A 16,386-nucleotide genomic window follows, 5' to 3' on the forward strand; every position below is an offset into this window, starting at 1 on the left:
CTGTTTAGTTTCTTTATATGTCTACATCAAATTATTATTTATGTAATTCCCTCCAATCGTAATTGCTTAATAGTGTTGTTTTATTTATAGTAATACGGCCAATAAAAGCCTGTAAATTGTTTATTTAAAAAAATAGCTCTATCGTATGTATATACTATAATATTATGTAAATAAATTATGATTTCTTTGAATAATATACGTCAAAATCATTTCTATTGTTTTTAGTTTCTATATGTATATAGATTTCTGCTAAGTAAGCCAATCGTGGCTCGCGAGCTACTTGTATCAGTAATTACTTTTTGTAGCTCTCTAAGAAAGTGTTTAGAATAAGCCATAAAATAGTCTTGAAACTTTAAAAGAAAAATTTAAGCTGCTTTAAACGTACACCGACATTCCTAGAAAATAAAATTATATTCGCTCTAGGCGAGATTTTTACTAATTGTGTAACTATTTACATATCCAAAATTCTACTACCGTGGTAAAGGTGGTGTTACCACCTTTTTAAAATCATATGTAACCGCCATACTTTAACCTTTAAAATTTATCACTTACACACTAGCCCGCGAATCCCGACAGACGTCACACTTTAAACGAAGAGAGAACCATCTCTTGTTGAAAAACGTCGAACTTCGAGAAACTGCTAGACGACTGTTACCCACGCGACGGTGTGACGGTGGAATTCAAGTCTACGGCAATAGCATTGTGATAACCATCATAATATTATTACCTTTGATGCATTTGAAGCATTCCGTAAGGGAGTTCTGTTAGGAATAGTAATGCGGCTTACTTACCAGTAGTTTCATTCAAGAGAGAGATTCTGTCCTACTCCTATCTCTATTTTTAAATTATATTTATTACGCAAAAACAAACATGAAGAGGAAGTAAAAATTCTTATTACTTTTCAAAATTCCATATTACGGTCTGAAGAAATAATTTTTTGAATCAATTTCGTTTTTGAATTATTTATATTTGGGTATTTTAAATGAAAATTTAATCTATCTCTGTGCTAGGTTGAGTACCTAAATTTAAACACAAGAATCACAAATATCTAAGAAAAATATAGTGAATTCATTCTTTTTAACATTGGAGAAGACTACGAAAGAGATAACAAGGAAATTAATAAACCTTAGTATGCAACAGAAACGACGATGTTTTTATAGCTTTTATTAAGTAATCGATTTATTTAATTGTTATGAATCGAACCAAAGAATTGCCATAGTAAAAATCTTATTCTGCAGTATTATTTTTCTAATCATTCTGACTGGTAACTTTGATATTTTGCTTGACGCAATATCATTTCGCTCAATTTCAATAAAAAGGTACAAAGGTGCGATTAAATGCGGGCAAAGCCAATTTACACTAATTAAATTTACGCAACTATATTGCAAGCAGTTGCGTTATACTGTATTTTTATATCGAAAACACACGGCGAGTGTACAAAAGGAAAAATGACAATCGAAGGCAACAAGGACGAAGCTGATCGATGTATAGAAATTGCTCAGAATGCGTTCTCCGCTGGTAACGTTGAGAAAGCTGAGCGATTTCTGCTAAAAGCGGAACGGCTGTACCCCACCACTCGCGCCAAGGAGCTGCTGACTCGTGTCAGGGCCACCGCACCATCGGGCGCTCCGAAACGAAGTCCCCCAAGTACGCCCAGCGCTGAAGAGATAAGGCGCAGGAAGCCACCGTCACACCAGGCGCCGCAGCGGGAGTACACTCAAGACCAGCTCGACGCGGTACGACGAATCAACACAAAGTGCAAGGATTATTATGAAATTTTAGGTTTGTAAACTAAAAAGTTACCTAATTATCATGAAACTTCCGCGTTTCGCTTTGGTGGGGTTGTCAGTTTCCGCGGATTGAAGACAGCCCAAGGCTTTGTACTTTTAGTAAACCTTAAATTTGTACTTTTAATAAATAAGCTCCCTCTCTCTCTGGTCTAATGAATTTATACAGGTTTATTGAAAATACTACTAAAATTTATAAATGCTTAGAAGTGAATGTATTGCTAATTTGTCAGCATTTGTCTGAATTGAACTAGACAAGAATACTATACTGATGTTATTGTGTTGATTTAAATGTTGGTGCTCACTTAGGAAGCTAATTTTTGTCACACTCTTTATAAAACTATATATGTATAGTGCAACTGTTAGGTTTTTAATGGAATCAGGCGTTACCTTGCGGAAGTCCATCTTAAGTATCTTCAGGAGTTATGTTACACCTGATGTGATTTAAGTAAGATGCCCCGTGGAGGGTGAAACATATGTTGAGTGGTTTAACGGTGGCAGTTGTGTAATTCGTATTGTTTGCCGCATACACATTTATCAGCATTTATCGGCGGTGCAACTTGTTGCACGACTACCACTGCATGTGCGGAAGTGGCTAAATATTGGTCCTTTTCTTACTGTTGTTTTTCGCTGGCTTTTAGTAGAACTGCCTTCCGAGCCAGGGGTAGCTTCCCGTAGGAAATACAATACCAAAATTTGATGTTTATAGAAGATTCAAAAGTGCTTGTAACAGCCTATTTGAATAAAGAATATTTTGACTTTGTTGGGACCTCACTCAAGTTCATAACAGCCCTTGGGAGTGGACCATGGTTTTGCTAAAGCAGCGAAAGGCGGTGGAGTAGTCTTATTTAGCAATGATAATATAAAAAAATATTTGATGAAAGAAACTTTAATTTTTATTTTCACTTCTTAAAAACATTTCTGTAACCAAGCAACTAGGTAACTTTTTTTTAAATCTTCTAAATCATCTTAAAGAAGGTTTTAGTAACACAAGCTGTCACTTGAAATGCATTATGCCTTTATGCCTTTGCTAAAATGTTTTTTTATCACATAAAAGCCAAGGTTGAATGCCTGATTTGTCTGTATTATTGTTCACATCTTTTTTTTTTTTTTGGTTGACAGTTTGTAATAATACAGGTAATTTTATAGTATAGTTTTATAATAAATAAAAAAAATATCAAACATGATATCAAAGTTGGTACCCAACATCCTAACAGATGGTTACAAATTTTAAAGTCCAAAGATTGCATTAATGACTGGTCATTTGTAATTTCAGGCCATATATGCGCACTGCAAGGCGTAAGCCTCTCCCAAAGACCTATGGTTGATATACCATAATTGCCTACCTTGGCAGGTGGTTTGGCAATTGTAGTGTGGTATTATGGTACACAGAGGAAGCTGCTGCTTATCTTCTGGAAACTGATTCGTGGACAGTAGCGATCCTATATAATTAATGCAATTGAACCTCGTCCTATGATCATCATTATTAAAAGTATCAGATCATATTTATTGGCTAATATTCTGGACAAACAGGTCAGCGTTCAAAAATTGAATTGCAGTTTGGCGAGCTTAAATTAAATTTATGTTTGCAAAGCAAGTACTACTTGTGTAGTCGGCAAGACATAGGCCTCTCCTGACCATCCCTCACTTAAATGAAAGTGGAGGTGTGATTCTGATGTGAATTAGATGTGGCTCCATTAAGTCTCCTAAAATCAGGTGATGCAAGCTTCATCATCAATTTCAATCTTGTCTCTTAACACTGTACTCGTATTGCTATACATGTCAGTCTGTGGTCTCCACTTCAGATGAAGCTGCAGTGGCCATTTGCGAATCCCCTGGACCAGAGTTCCCCAAACTTTTTTGTGTCGTCGACCCCTTGCCATGTTTTTCCGTGTTGGGTAGACCCCCTACTTATCAGATATTGATTTCCTGTAAATTTCTAACTGCAGTGAAGTTTAGTGTTAAAAACTTAAAGTAAAAACACATGTTAATTTATACATTTATTAATTGAATTTAAATTAAAACTACTTAAAATAAAATTTTGTATCTGTTATGTAAAATATATGTAACATTAAATAAACATGAGACTGCGACTCTCAGGTTTTTACAAGTTCAAAATGTATTGCGACCACAAAGCGAATACCAACATCCTACAACTTACACAATTTTATAAACATATATATTTTTTTTATTTCATAAGTACTTTTATAAATAATGTAAATGTTTTGATATTATAAGATAGTATGATGTAAGTAAATAGGTACTATCAGTGTATGTGTTGAGATCCACTATCGTGGACCCCCATTCCCAAATTTTTTTTAGCTGACGTAAACTCCTTGCAGGCTGTCATAGACCCCTAGGGGTCGATATAGACCACTTTGGGAATCACTGCCCTGGACTATATCAGACACTGTCCAATGCCATTTCTGATAATAATCAGTTATTATTAGTAAACCAGCAACATGATGTTGTTTAGGTATGTCTCGGAGACCATAATTGGACCATTATTAAATACTAACACCTAATGTATTTTTAATATATTTTCTAATTAAATATGTAATTAGGGTAAGCTATGTTTCACAATGATAATAAGACTTTAAATAACATAATGACTGCAGAAACATAAATCAATAGACACTCTCTGCAAAGCAAAACCTCCCCCAAATATATATATGGTGGGTTATACCATAATCACTTTATTGCAGGACTACCACTGCACGGTGGAAGTGGCTAAATATTGGTCCTTTTTTTACTTAGGATGGACTTCCGCGAGGTAACGCCTGACTCCATTAAATATTTAACGTCTAACTCCATTAAATATCACCACTCCTGGCAGGTGGGTTGGCGATCACAAAGCGGTATTATGGTATGCAGATGATGCTCCTTCCCATCCTCTGAGAACGGGTGAACAGTGGCAATCTAATGTAATTAATGCACTAAGTGTGAATTATATAAGATCATAACTAAGAAATAGAGACTGCGACCTGTGATCGCAAGTCTCAATCTTCTGCAACTGCTAGGGTGATTAGAATGTGTTCATTTATTAATTTATTCTTAATATTGATCACATACCCATGACAGGGGTGTCAAGGGAGGAGTCAACAGCCACTTTATCAAAGAAAGCAGCAGCTAAATCCCCCCGTGAAGTAATGCCTAGTAGCCATGTCATGGCGACCAGGGATACCAGGAAAGGGGATTGTTTTTTGATCGGTGTTGACACTTAGATGGAGTCCAACATATGGTGCACCACTAACAGGCCCTATGATATGTAAACGTATTTTTAAACCTCTTCAAAAAAAATGCTAGAAGACCTGGAACTCTAGTGAACGAGTCAATCAGAGTTTAAGTTTTAGTGTTTATCTGCAGTCATAGGGAGATTCATATCTTTTCCTTTATCTTGTATAAGGCACTCCTCAGGAGATACCATCCTTCACTAAGTGACCAAGTTTTTGTATATCATTGCAGTTAAGTGTAGCTTATGTTTCCTAATGCGGTATCCGAGTAGTTTGTGTGATTTTCTAGATGCTCCCTGATACTTTTAACTCCTCCTTAACAGTTCTAGTGCATGGTGGATATATCATCGTTCTTAGGATACCATTTCGCAGAAGTGAATGTAAAAATAAAAATATATATTTTTATTATATATATAATAAAAATATATATTTTTATTATATATATATATTATATTTATATAAATTCCTGGGTCACGGTGTGCATGTTTGAACTCCTCCGAAACGGCTCGACCGATTTTCGTGAATCTTTGCGCGCATATCGGCCAGGGTGGAGAATTGGACAACATCTATTTTTCATCACCCTTAAAATTAAGGGTGGTCCACCCCAAAATTTTTTTTAAATTTTTTCTTATTTTTTTATAATACAGCATACAAAAATACATACAACCCTAAATTTTCATTCCTCTACGATCAACCCTTATTTTGTATTTGTTAATTAAAAACTTAAGTTTTTTTTTGCAAGAAAATTACTATCATTGAACTAAAAAAATGTTTCCTAGAAATATTCGCGCGATCGAATCAGAAATGTGAAGATCTACAAAAGTACATACACCGACATAGCCCAGAAAATTACATAACTGAAGCAGATGGTGAAATGATAGCCATTGGAGCCAGAGATCACAAACCTGTAAGCAAGGTGTGTTAAGGCCAACAACATAGTAAAGGTTGCGAGAAGTCATTTGATGTGGACAGCGATAGACCAAACATCATGACAATTGTTCAGGGTCACCCAGGGTTGAACCTTTTATATTTAGTTATGTTTAGTTTTATAAATACATTGAATTTAGTTTATATAAAGAATTACAGCAAGTTACATGATTGAAATCTTTATATTCCAGGTGTATCTAAGGAAGCACCTGATTCTGATATTAAGAAAGCGTACAAGAAGCTCGCACTGCAGCTGCATCCTGATAAGAATCATGCACCTGGTGCTGCAGAAGCATTTAAGGTAGATTTTTTGTTTTACAGATTGGTAACAAAGCTCACAGTTCACAGGAGGGAGGTGTCCAAACCCTTTGATTGTTCAGGTGAACCCACCATGAGGTGAAGAAGCCTGAAAGTCAGAGTTTTTATTGGAATCAGGCGTTACCGCGCGGAAGTCCATCCTAAGTAAGAAAAGGACCAATAAACTGTGTTTGGCACTAATCGGTGTAACATAACTCTTGATGCCCCGTGGAGGGGTGAAACACGTGTTGAGTGATTTAACGGTGGCAGTTGTGTGATTCGCATTGTTTGCCGCATACGCATTTATAAGCGGGCTGGCGGGCGGTGCACTTTGTCGCACGACTACCACTGCATGTGCGGAAGTGGCTAAATATTGGTCCTTTTCTTACTTGAAAGTCAGAGAGCGAGGCTGCACATGAAGAGGGCTTTGTTTGGACTTAATCAGACCGATAATCCAGGCAGGACCCATTCTTCATGCAACCAATGTTGGGGAGAAAGATTCTGAAGTGTCAATGTGGGTAGGCTTTCTATTTGGTAGACCGACTATATAGTCAGGGGAAGTCCCTGGATGCGAGCAGTGTAAGTCCTGTTGGTAATCTTTGGAGGAGGTCTATACCTTGCAGTAGAGGTCCAGCTGGCATGATGATGAAATAATTTGTTTATTCTTCAAAGAGGGCTTTACATATTTCTCTTACCCCCCCCCCCCCCCATCCCTTCCACAAAGAAATGAATATATCATATATGATCACTGATCGAAGTCAGTTAGATGTTTTTATTTATTATTGTATTATATTTATAATATGTATTAAACCTTTTTTTTATTATAAGTATATATGTTATATACGTATGTATGTATTTTTATGTATATTTATGTTCATTTGTTTGTGAATATGTATTTTTTTGTACACATGAACTATCCTTTATAAGTACTATTATCTTTTCCTTACTATGTTTGTCTGTAAGAGATTGCCTTGTGTGATAAGACCGCCCATTGTACTTTTCTGTATATTATTGTATCTGTATATTATGTATCTTATCGTGTACAATAAAGAATATTAAATGAAATAAATAAATAGATTATTCTAAATACTCAGTTGTTTGTTAGGCTATAGGCAACGCTGCAGCAATACTCACGGATCCAGAGAAGAGAAAGCAGTATGACCTCCGTGGTGAGGAACCGGCTCACTCACCCCACACTCACCACCAGACTTACTACGCGCGTGGCTTCGAGTCAGATCTCACGGCTGAAGAGTTGTTCAATATGTTCTTCGGGGCTACAGGTAAGGATATTCCTTATGAAAAAATACTTACTCAAAAAATGACCAAACTTGGTTTAATATATATACACCAATACCTCACTTTGCGTCGTGGTTACGTTCCAAAAAAAACACGACGCAAATTGAAACGCCGCAAAGTGAATTAAGATTTTCTATAGCAAACCATGTAAAGATCGAAGATAGGTTCCAGGGTCACGAAAATACTACTTTTTTAAAAGAAAATTGAACAAACAGAATATTTAAAAAACAAAAATAATATAACTCTGCCAATAAATAAATTGGAATAATATATACCTTTTTTGTAATCAGAAACAACAAGTAAAAATTAATATAAATTTATAATTCTCTTTTAAAAAAAGCACAACACACTACGTAATTGAAACTGAACTCTAAAGTTAGCAAAACAGTGTGAAAATAAAACCGTATTTAAATTGCGTTGATTTTTAGTTAGAAAGGGAATCCCCGAGTTTTGATGGCATGGCGCAATTAGAAATAAAAGTGTTGTCATCTTTTGGAAAAAAAGAAAATTTAAAAAAAATTAAAGGCTCGAACCCAAAACAACGCAACCTAGAAAATCTAACGACGCGCAGTGAAAATTAGTACTAATTAAGCAGCGACGCAACTTCGAAAAAAACGCAAAACGAAACGACGCAAAGCGAGGTATTGGTGTACATTATTTTATGTTTGATTTTTGTCAAACTTTTACAAATAGAGACTGGTGTTTTAATTCTGTGGATTGTATGAAAAATTTTGCAATTTTTTTTTAAATTCTTTTTTACGTAAAACTATATATGTATATATGTTTTGTACACATTACCTTCCCATTATTTATACTTCCACTGTTTCCATACTATGGTTGTCTGTAAGAGATTGCCTTGTGCGATAAGACCGCCCATTGTACTTTCTTGTTTATTATTAGAAGACTTTTTAAATTTATCGTAGCATGTCAAATAAAGAATATTAAATGAAGAAATAAAATTCTATTTTTGTTTTTAAAAAAAAACACCAATATTTGACTGCTAGCCAGTAATTTTTATTACCTATGTAGAATGATTGAGAAAAATAAAAAAATTACCTTGCAACTTTTATATTACTGTCAATATAACCTCCTTTTGTTTATTAACAAATAAAAGATATGTTTTTATACAGGATGGTTTATATGTGTAATAGTTTTAAAGATGTATATATAGCTTGTCATAAAAAAATTTTGGTTTTACTACTATTTCCGATCACTCTATATAAAGTGATCACTAGAAATATATCTATATTGTCACAAAGGCAGGAAATGTCAATATAGCTGTCACTCACAAAATGTTTAGAAAAGGTTCAAGAAGTTGGTGTGACTAGAATCCATTAGAACGAGTATCCAAATTATAGTTTTTGTAACTGTAAAGGTTTTATACTGCAGCTGGCTTGCAGGAAAATTGACAATGTCATTTTCAAACTTTCAAATATCAAAGTTATTATATACTAGAATGATCTTTGACTACTATAAAAGCCGATACTGGGGGCATTCTATATCAGTCTACATTCTGAAGAGAAATGAAAAGCAAAAAGACTCGTAATAGTGAAAACCGAAGGGAAAGTGTGGGCAGAATCGTTGCCAGAACATAAAAAGGTGTTTTTATTGAGTCTGCGTTTCCCTATCTCCAACCCTCATAGTGAACATATTCAAAAAGGAGTGTAGGAGACAGTCTTTTGAAGTTAAAAATAAAACTTAAGCGCTGAGAAGAAAATAAATTTTATTTATCGAACCCCCATATTTGTAAAAACCTTAAAACTTGGTTAAAAAAATCCTAGAACTTTATTTATGCAACCAATCAAACGTGTTGTATGTGTGAAAGTGACGGAAGATGTGTTAGACAGAGACATACACTCTATATATAAATAGTCACTATAGATGTTATAATGTAAATTTATTTTTAACATACCTTTTTTGTTATTGATTGTTATCAAATGTTTGACAGCTTTTAAGATAAAAGGCAAAATTGTTAATTTTATTCGTTTATTTATATTCTGTCCAGCGTTTCCAGGTGGAGGTCCAACCGTGTACAGCAGAAGACGTGCCCGTGATCCAGAGCCCCGGGACTCCCATACAGGACTAGTCCAACTACTGCCTGTGCTCGTATTGGTACTCCTCTCCATGATGTCCGGATTCTTCATCAGCGAACCCGTGTTCAGCCTCACGCCCAGCTCCAAGTACCCAGTGCCACGAGAGACTGTCAACCTTAAGGTGCGGAGAAAGTTAATTTTATTTTAACATAAGTAAGCTACTGGCTCTGATAAGCCGGCTAGAAATTTAACAGTTGATATATTAAATGTTATAATTTAAAAAAAGAGGGGGGGTTTCTAAGATATGTAAGCAGACATATTGTGATGGTGCGAAGACATCAAAATGCTTCATACAATAATTAATTTCAGGTTCCATACTATGTGAAGGAGAACTTCCACACGGACTACCAGGGTTCTTTGCGAAGACTTGAGATGGCAATTGAAGAAGAATATATAGGTATGTTATTTGCTTTGTTCTTTTTAAAATTCTTGGTGGTGCCTAAGCGGTAGTTTTATGGTATAAACAGGTATCATAAATAGTGTGATAGTGGTATTGTGACGGAAGTATGATTGTGATGTCATGGTGACAGCATGATACTGGTGCTTTGGAGGTGGTATGATGGTAGTAACTTGGTAATATGGTAGGTTACATTGAGTATATGTAGATGAGGTGGTGCCTTGGTGGTAATAAGATAGGAGTGATGATGTAGCAACGACATAGTCATGAGAAGTCGATGGGGACAGCGCATGACTGGTCATCATGTTGGTGATTCATGATGTAATACTAATGGTACGTTGGTGGTAGCATTATGGTGTTTCCTTTAGTAGTATGACACTTTAAAATTAGTTTGTTGGTATTATAAATACCATGATAGTGATATAATGATGGAGGTATGAAAGTGTTATCTTGTTTATATAATGGTGATAGCATTTGCAGCACATTGGTGGTACTTTGGTGACAGGATAGAAGTGTTATCTTGTTAGTGTGATAGTGGTACTTTGGAGGCAGTATGATGGTGGTGCAGCGACCATGAGCTGGTTGACGCGGCTTAGACCCCCACCAGATGGAACGACGGCATATTCAAGGTCATGGGAAGTCAATGGGGGTAGCGCAAATCGAACGTTGGTGATGAATGATGGTACAACGATGGAAGTATGCCAATGGTACCTAGGTGGTAGTATGACAATGTCTTAGTAGTAGTTTGTTTGCGGTGTAATGAGGTATAATAAATAGTGTGATAGTAGTATTATGACGGAAGTATGATAGTGATGTCATGGTGACAGCACTATACTGGTACCTTGGAGGTGGTAACTTATGGTATGTTACATTGAGTATATGTAGATAAGGTGGTACCTTGGTGGTACTATGATAGCAGTGATGACATAGCCACGACATAGTCATGAGAAGTCGATTGGGATACCGCAAGACCGGTAACCGTGGTGGCGCGGCGATGAATGGTGATGGTAGAATGATGGAAGTATGCCAATGGTACCCAGGTGGTAGTATGACGATGATTATACAATATTTGTGGTATAATGGGATATAATAAATATCATGATGGTGGGATTGTAACGGAAGCATGATGATGTTAGCATAGTGGCAGCACAATGGTGATATTTTTGGAGGCAGTATCATGGGTGGTACCATGGGTGGGAATTTAATGATGTTATCTTGGTAGTATGATAGTGGTACTTTAGAGACAATACGATGAACCTATGACATGATCAAGGACACTGGAAGCTAATGGGAATAGTGCAAGACTGATCAAAGTGGTGGTGGCTGCGACGAATAATGGTGGTAGTGATGATGGAAGTACCTTGGTGGTGGTATGATCAAAGTAACTTGGTTATAGTAATATGATGGTTTAGTCTCTGGGGAGGTCTATGTCCAGCTGTGAACATCTTGAAGGTCCAAAAAACCAGTCGACATCTGGCAGAAAGGATGATGGTAATGTGATTTATATGTATTTGTATGAAGGTGATATGATGGTACATTGGTAGGCACAGCTTCGAGTTCCGCGTAGTGATATTTCAAGTGTCGCTCATCATGGGAATTCGGTTTCAGTTGGACTTCGCCACGCGTGTCAGAGGGAGAGGAACTATCGGGACAGCATGGCGTGGAAGGCGAGGAACTTCGGAGACACGAAGCAGTACGCGGAGGCCCAGCGCCTTCGGACTCCCAGCTGTGAGAAACTGCACAACTTGCAGCATTAGCCTGTATGTACGAGTGTTACATATATTGTTATAGCTGACGCCATCTACGCCCCCCCAAATGGTAGAGTGGGGGGCATATCCTTTGGTCGAAAGCAACCAGCATTAAGAACATAAAGCTAATATAAACTAGTCTATATATATGTCTACACACCTAACATACTACTATATTCGCTGGACATAATATACAGGGTGATTGGTTATGTATAAAAGTATTTAAAAGGGCGAATATATTCTACGTTTAAAAAGAAAAAAGGCATTTTTGAAAACACTGTTGAGTATACATCATGATCTATTATAGATATAGAATCAAAAAGTTTAAAAATTTTGACGTAGAGTTCGTATCATCCTGTATAAAATGATCGCTCCGTATATGATAATATTAATTTTAATATATAGCATCGTTATGTTGCATATTTCTGAATTTCGTCTTGTACTTGACAAGTACAGGATGATTGAAAATATGTGTATATATTTTGTAAGGGGTGAAAGCTCATTTCCTGTCAATGTATGGTTTAAGAAATAATATATATCATAATGATAAAAAATAAAATAAAAGAGTTTTCAAAATTCGTAAAAAATATAATATAATATATCAGAGCGATCACATTATACAGTATGATTGAAAATCGATGTAAAAGTTTTCGAAATTGCTGACAAATCAGCTATTCACAGCTTCTATATCTATAATCGATCATCCTGTATATATTTAATTGGTGTTTTATATCGCCTAAACTTATGTTTTATACTGATGAATGTATATTCTCACTTTTAACAACAAATAACCAATCACCCTGTATATTGTGGTCTGCAATGTGTTTATGTGAGCCTATAAAAAAAATGTTTAGTACCACTGAGGTAGTGGTTTATGTCTTCACCATGTAAAGTCTATAGATGGCATATATTGTTCACAGATTAGAATATATATAACACCGCTTTACATATTCTGAATTGTTTTTTTTTAATAATTAAATATATTTACACATTACGCAATTAATAATTTTAAATAAGGCACCAACGGTTAAATTTTAATTTTACAACGGCAACATTTTATCTAAATATCATTAGGGGGTTCCCTGTTTTAGTAAGAGAACACTTATCGAACTTTACCTTAGACATACATAGGTAAATTAACGAAATTTTAACATTCTTGTTATAGTTTTAAATAAAAATACGAGAGATACGCGAAGTCAGTGTGGATACAGCTTTCTAATTTATAATAATCTGAAATGTTCCGATAAATAATGATCAAGTTTGATCATTGTAAATAAGAAAACCAGTATTTCCTAAAAGACCTAATATGGGCGATGTGGACACTGCTTTCTTTTCTATTATAATCTAACATGATCCTCGTCAATACTGTTGAAGCTTAATCGTAGCGAATTAGAAAATTGACACTTGGACAGACTAGAACTGGTCAGTGTGAACTAGGTTTTCTAAATTACAATGATCTAATTGGCCAAACAAATTTTTCATATTAAATTATGAAGACAGGTCTTTTCTTTGTGTAACTTTCTATGGTATTATTTACAACAGGAATCAGATTATCATATATGAGAGAGATTCATAAGCGCTGAATAGCTTGTTTCGAATGGTTAATGTGAACACAACTTTATAATGTATTATAATCTAATTTAAACCAGTTTAATATCGATCAAACTTGATACATAGAAAATAAGTCCATACTTGCGGACTTGAACTGGTCAATGTAAACACATCTTTCTAATTTATAATCTAACAAGATCCAGGCAAATATAAGACATACCTACCTGATCATAGTAAATAATAAAGTCCATACTGAGAGATTATTTTGAAATGGTCACTGTAACACGGATTTCTAAATTAATATTATGTATAATTTGTTTGGTCAAAAGGTGTTCTCTTAAACGATTCTTGAATCGTAGTAAATTAGAAAGACGTGTCTGCATTTCTGTGTAATTAGTTGGTAATGGTCAATATGAACGCGGCTTTCTAATTTACTATGATCTTATATGCTAAACGGATAAGCGGATTGTAGGCCTTGGGCAATGGTAGTTAAAACGAAATTGTTTTAAAAATCCTTTGATTTTTTTTTATTTAAAACCGCAATTTATTGAAGTTTCTTTTCAGTAAAAATAATAAAAATTCCATAAATAGTTGGAATTGAAAATCGTTGTTATATATTACGTAAAATATAATTATTGTCAATTAATATAAATTATTATTGAATTTATTTTAAATCTTATCGATGCTAGTTGTTTTAAAAATAATGTTTTAATGTGTGTATAAAATATATTGTATTTATTGAGTATGTATATTCAATTATATGTTTTAATTAGGTAGGGGAAAATTATATTGCATAGTGTATATAAAATCTCTTTGGTTGCACTAATGTCAGATGTCTGGCTGGTTACGAAGAGAGAATGTTCCATTTTCAAATTTAAAATTTAACTGTTTTTTATCTGTCAAAATCAAATTAGATATGTTTTAAATATCTCAATTTAATTTTATTCATGTACATGAAATGAAATGTAGCATAATATAAAGAATAATTGAATCATATACTCCATGTAGCATCATCTTTCACGGAGTAACTGCTGATAATATGTCTGCTTTGATGATGATGATGTCTACCAGATCTCTTGCCTTTCACCATTTGTACCATCAAACGTTTCATAGATCCATTACGGGTGATATATCCAAAATTATATATATATATATATATATATATATATATATATATATATATGAAAAAATGTAGGGTAGTACGAGAAAGTTTGTACTTTATAAACATAATGCATTGTAAGAGTTGAAGGCAGTTGGTAGGAACTCTTGTCGAACAGGATATAAATGAATTATTGAAAATTGCCCACAAAGTTCGGTTCCACTGAAAGAAATATAATGTACATGACATGATACTCAATCATATTTTAAAAGGTTTATATCTGGTGATGATAATTGGAAGTCCAGGTCGACGATTCTATAACGGCACGTGAAAATTCATGCAACAAAATGGCAGCTACAGTACCCGGCATATAAATATAAATATTGCACATCGGAAAGAGACAATCGGATAATTTCGGCTTCGTGTGTTATCTCTGTCGCACGAAATACAACTTACAAAACGTCATATAAGTAGTGTGGTATCTAATAGATTCAGGCGTTACATTGCGAAAGTCCATTCTAAGTAAAAAAAAGGACTAATATATAGCTACTTCCGCTATGTAGCAGTAGTCGTGCAATAAAGTGCACCGCCCGCCAGCCCGCTGATAAATGCGCATTCCATTGTGCCATTCACTCGGTGTTTAGCACTAATTGGTGTAACATTACTCCTGAGGATGCCCTGTGGAGGGGTAAAACACGTGTCGAGTGATTTAGCGGTAGTAGTTGTGTAATTCGCATTGTTTGCCGCACGCGCATTTATCAGCGGGCTGGCGGGCGGTGCACTTTGTTGCACGACTACTGCTGCATAGCGGAAGTAGCTATATATTAGTCCTTTTTTTTACTAAGTAGTGTGAGATAAATATAATGCTCCAAGAAGCTGAAATTAGCCGATTTACTCTTTCAAAAGGTCGATATATATATAGTTAAAAGTAAATAAAATGTTAAAAATTATTTTCTAGAATTTTCATATATGCGAAGAAATTTTATTGCCCTACCTAAGTACAGTATTTTAATTTGAAGTTGAATTATTAAGAGCTCGTTGCTCTTGTGGTTGTATGTTATATCTGTTCTATTAAAGTCTCCTGGATGTTCAAAAATGTGTACCGTCAGCAAAAAAAAACACATCTCTTGTGCAACATATTGCAGGTTGTGGTGATAGGTTTTGTAGAGACGAATGAACCGCTTTACCCGGCTTTGGCACACTAGTGGATCAACAATATAGTCCAGGTCGCAGGCTGTTTCAGATGATCAGATCAGACTTTCGGATGATGGTGTAAATGTGGTAGACATTTTTTTATGGCACCAGTTATTGGGTGTCTCTTATTCCCCTATTGTATTTACGGCAAGGCCTTCAATTAGCAATCATTTTTTCATTGTGACTAACTTATTTTCCTTCTCTCTCTTTACAATTTCCATCGCTACATTCTCTTTTGTTCTCTTACTTTCATTGATATACCTCGCTCCATTTCACATTCTTTGATATAATTTAGTTTACAATTTAAAATACGTAGCATATGGTGGAAACTAAAGATGGGCTCGCGAGCTAAAGACAAGAAAGATATGTATCTTTGTAAAAGATATAATCACTCTCCACCGCGCGCGTGTTGCAATTGTATCTCTATGTCTTTATACTTAAGACTCAATTTGCGTGACGAACGGCTCGTTCAGAGTTAGAAAGAGATGGGCTTATATATCAATTTACAAGTTAAACAGAGATGGATAGCTATTGCATGTTTGTATTAAAAATGTAAACTTCGGATTTTCAGAACGACATCACGCGCGCGCGTTTAGCTTTGTTGTGCTTTATGACAAAGACATGACATGCTTAATAGGAATATTTCGCACGTTTCATTCCGCCTCACCGAGTTCTAAGTCTGAGCTGAAAGAGACGAAGATATAAAGGATATATGTTTAGTGTTAGCTGCCTTATTCTCTCTCTGAGCCATACTGAGCTAAATG

General features: G+C 35.1%; 1 protein-coding gene across 1 annotated transcript; it reads left to right on the forward strand.

The window, feature by feature from the left end:
• Positions 1–1,296: 1,296 nt before the first annotated feature.
• LOC137926280 (dnaJ homolog subfamily B member 14) lies at positions 1,297–12,013 on the forward strand. The gene is made up of 6 exons (XM_068769876.1): positions 1,297–1,782; positions 6,139–6,248; positions 7,350–7,524; positions 9,546–9,754; positions 9,943–10,030; positions 11,639–12,013. The coding sequence occupies exons 1-6, from the start codon at positions 1,449–1,451 to the stop codon at positions 11,785–11,787; spliced, it is 1,065 nt and encodes a 354-aa protein (XP_068625977.1). The 5' UTR covers positions 1,297–1,448; the 3' UTR covers positions 11,788–12,013.
• Positions 12,014–16,386: the final 4,373 nt, after the last annotated feature.

Source organism: Battus philenor, unplaced genomic scaffold (genome assembly GCF_028537555.1).
Source record: "Battus philenor isolate CCGP_79_NKW_IND1 unplaced genomic scaffold, ilBatPhil1.0.hap1 SCAF_29, whole genome shotgun sequence".
In the NCBI taxonomy this organism is placed as follows: domain Eukaryota; kingdom Metazoa; phylum Arthropoda; class Insecta; order Lepidoptera; family Papilionidae; genus Battus; species Battus philenor.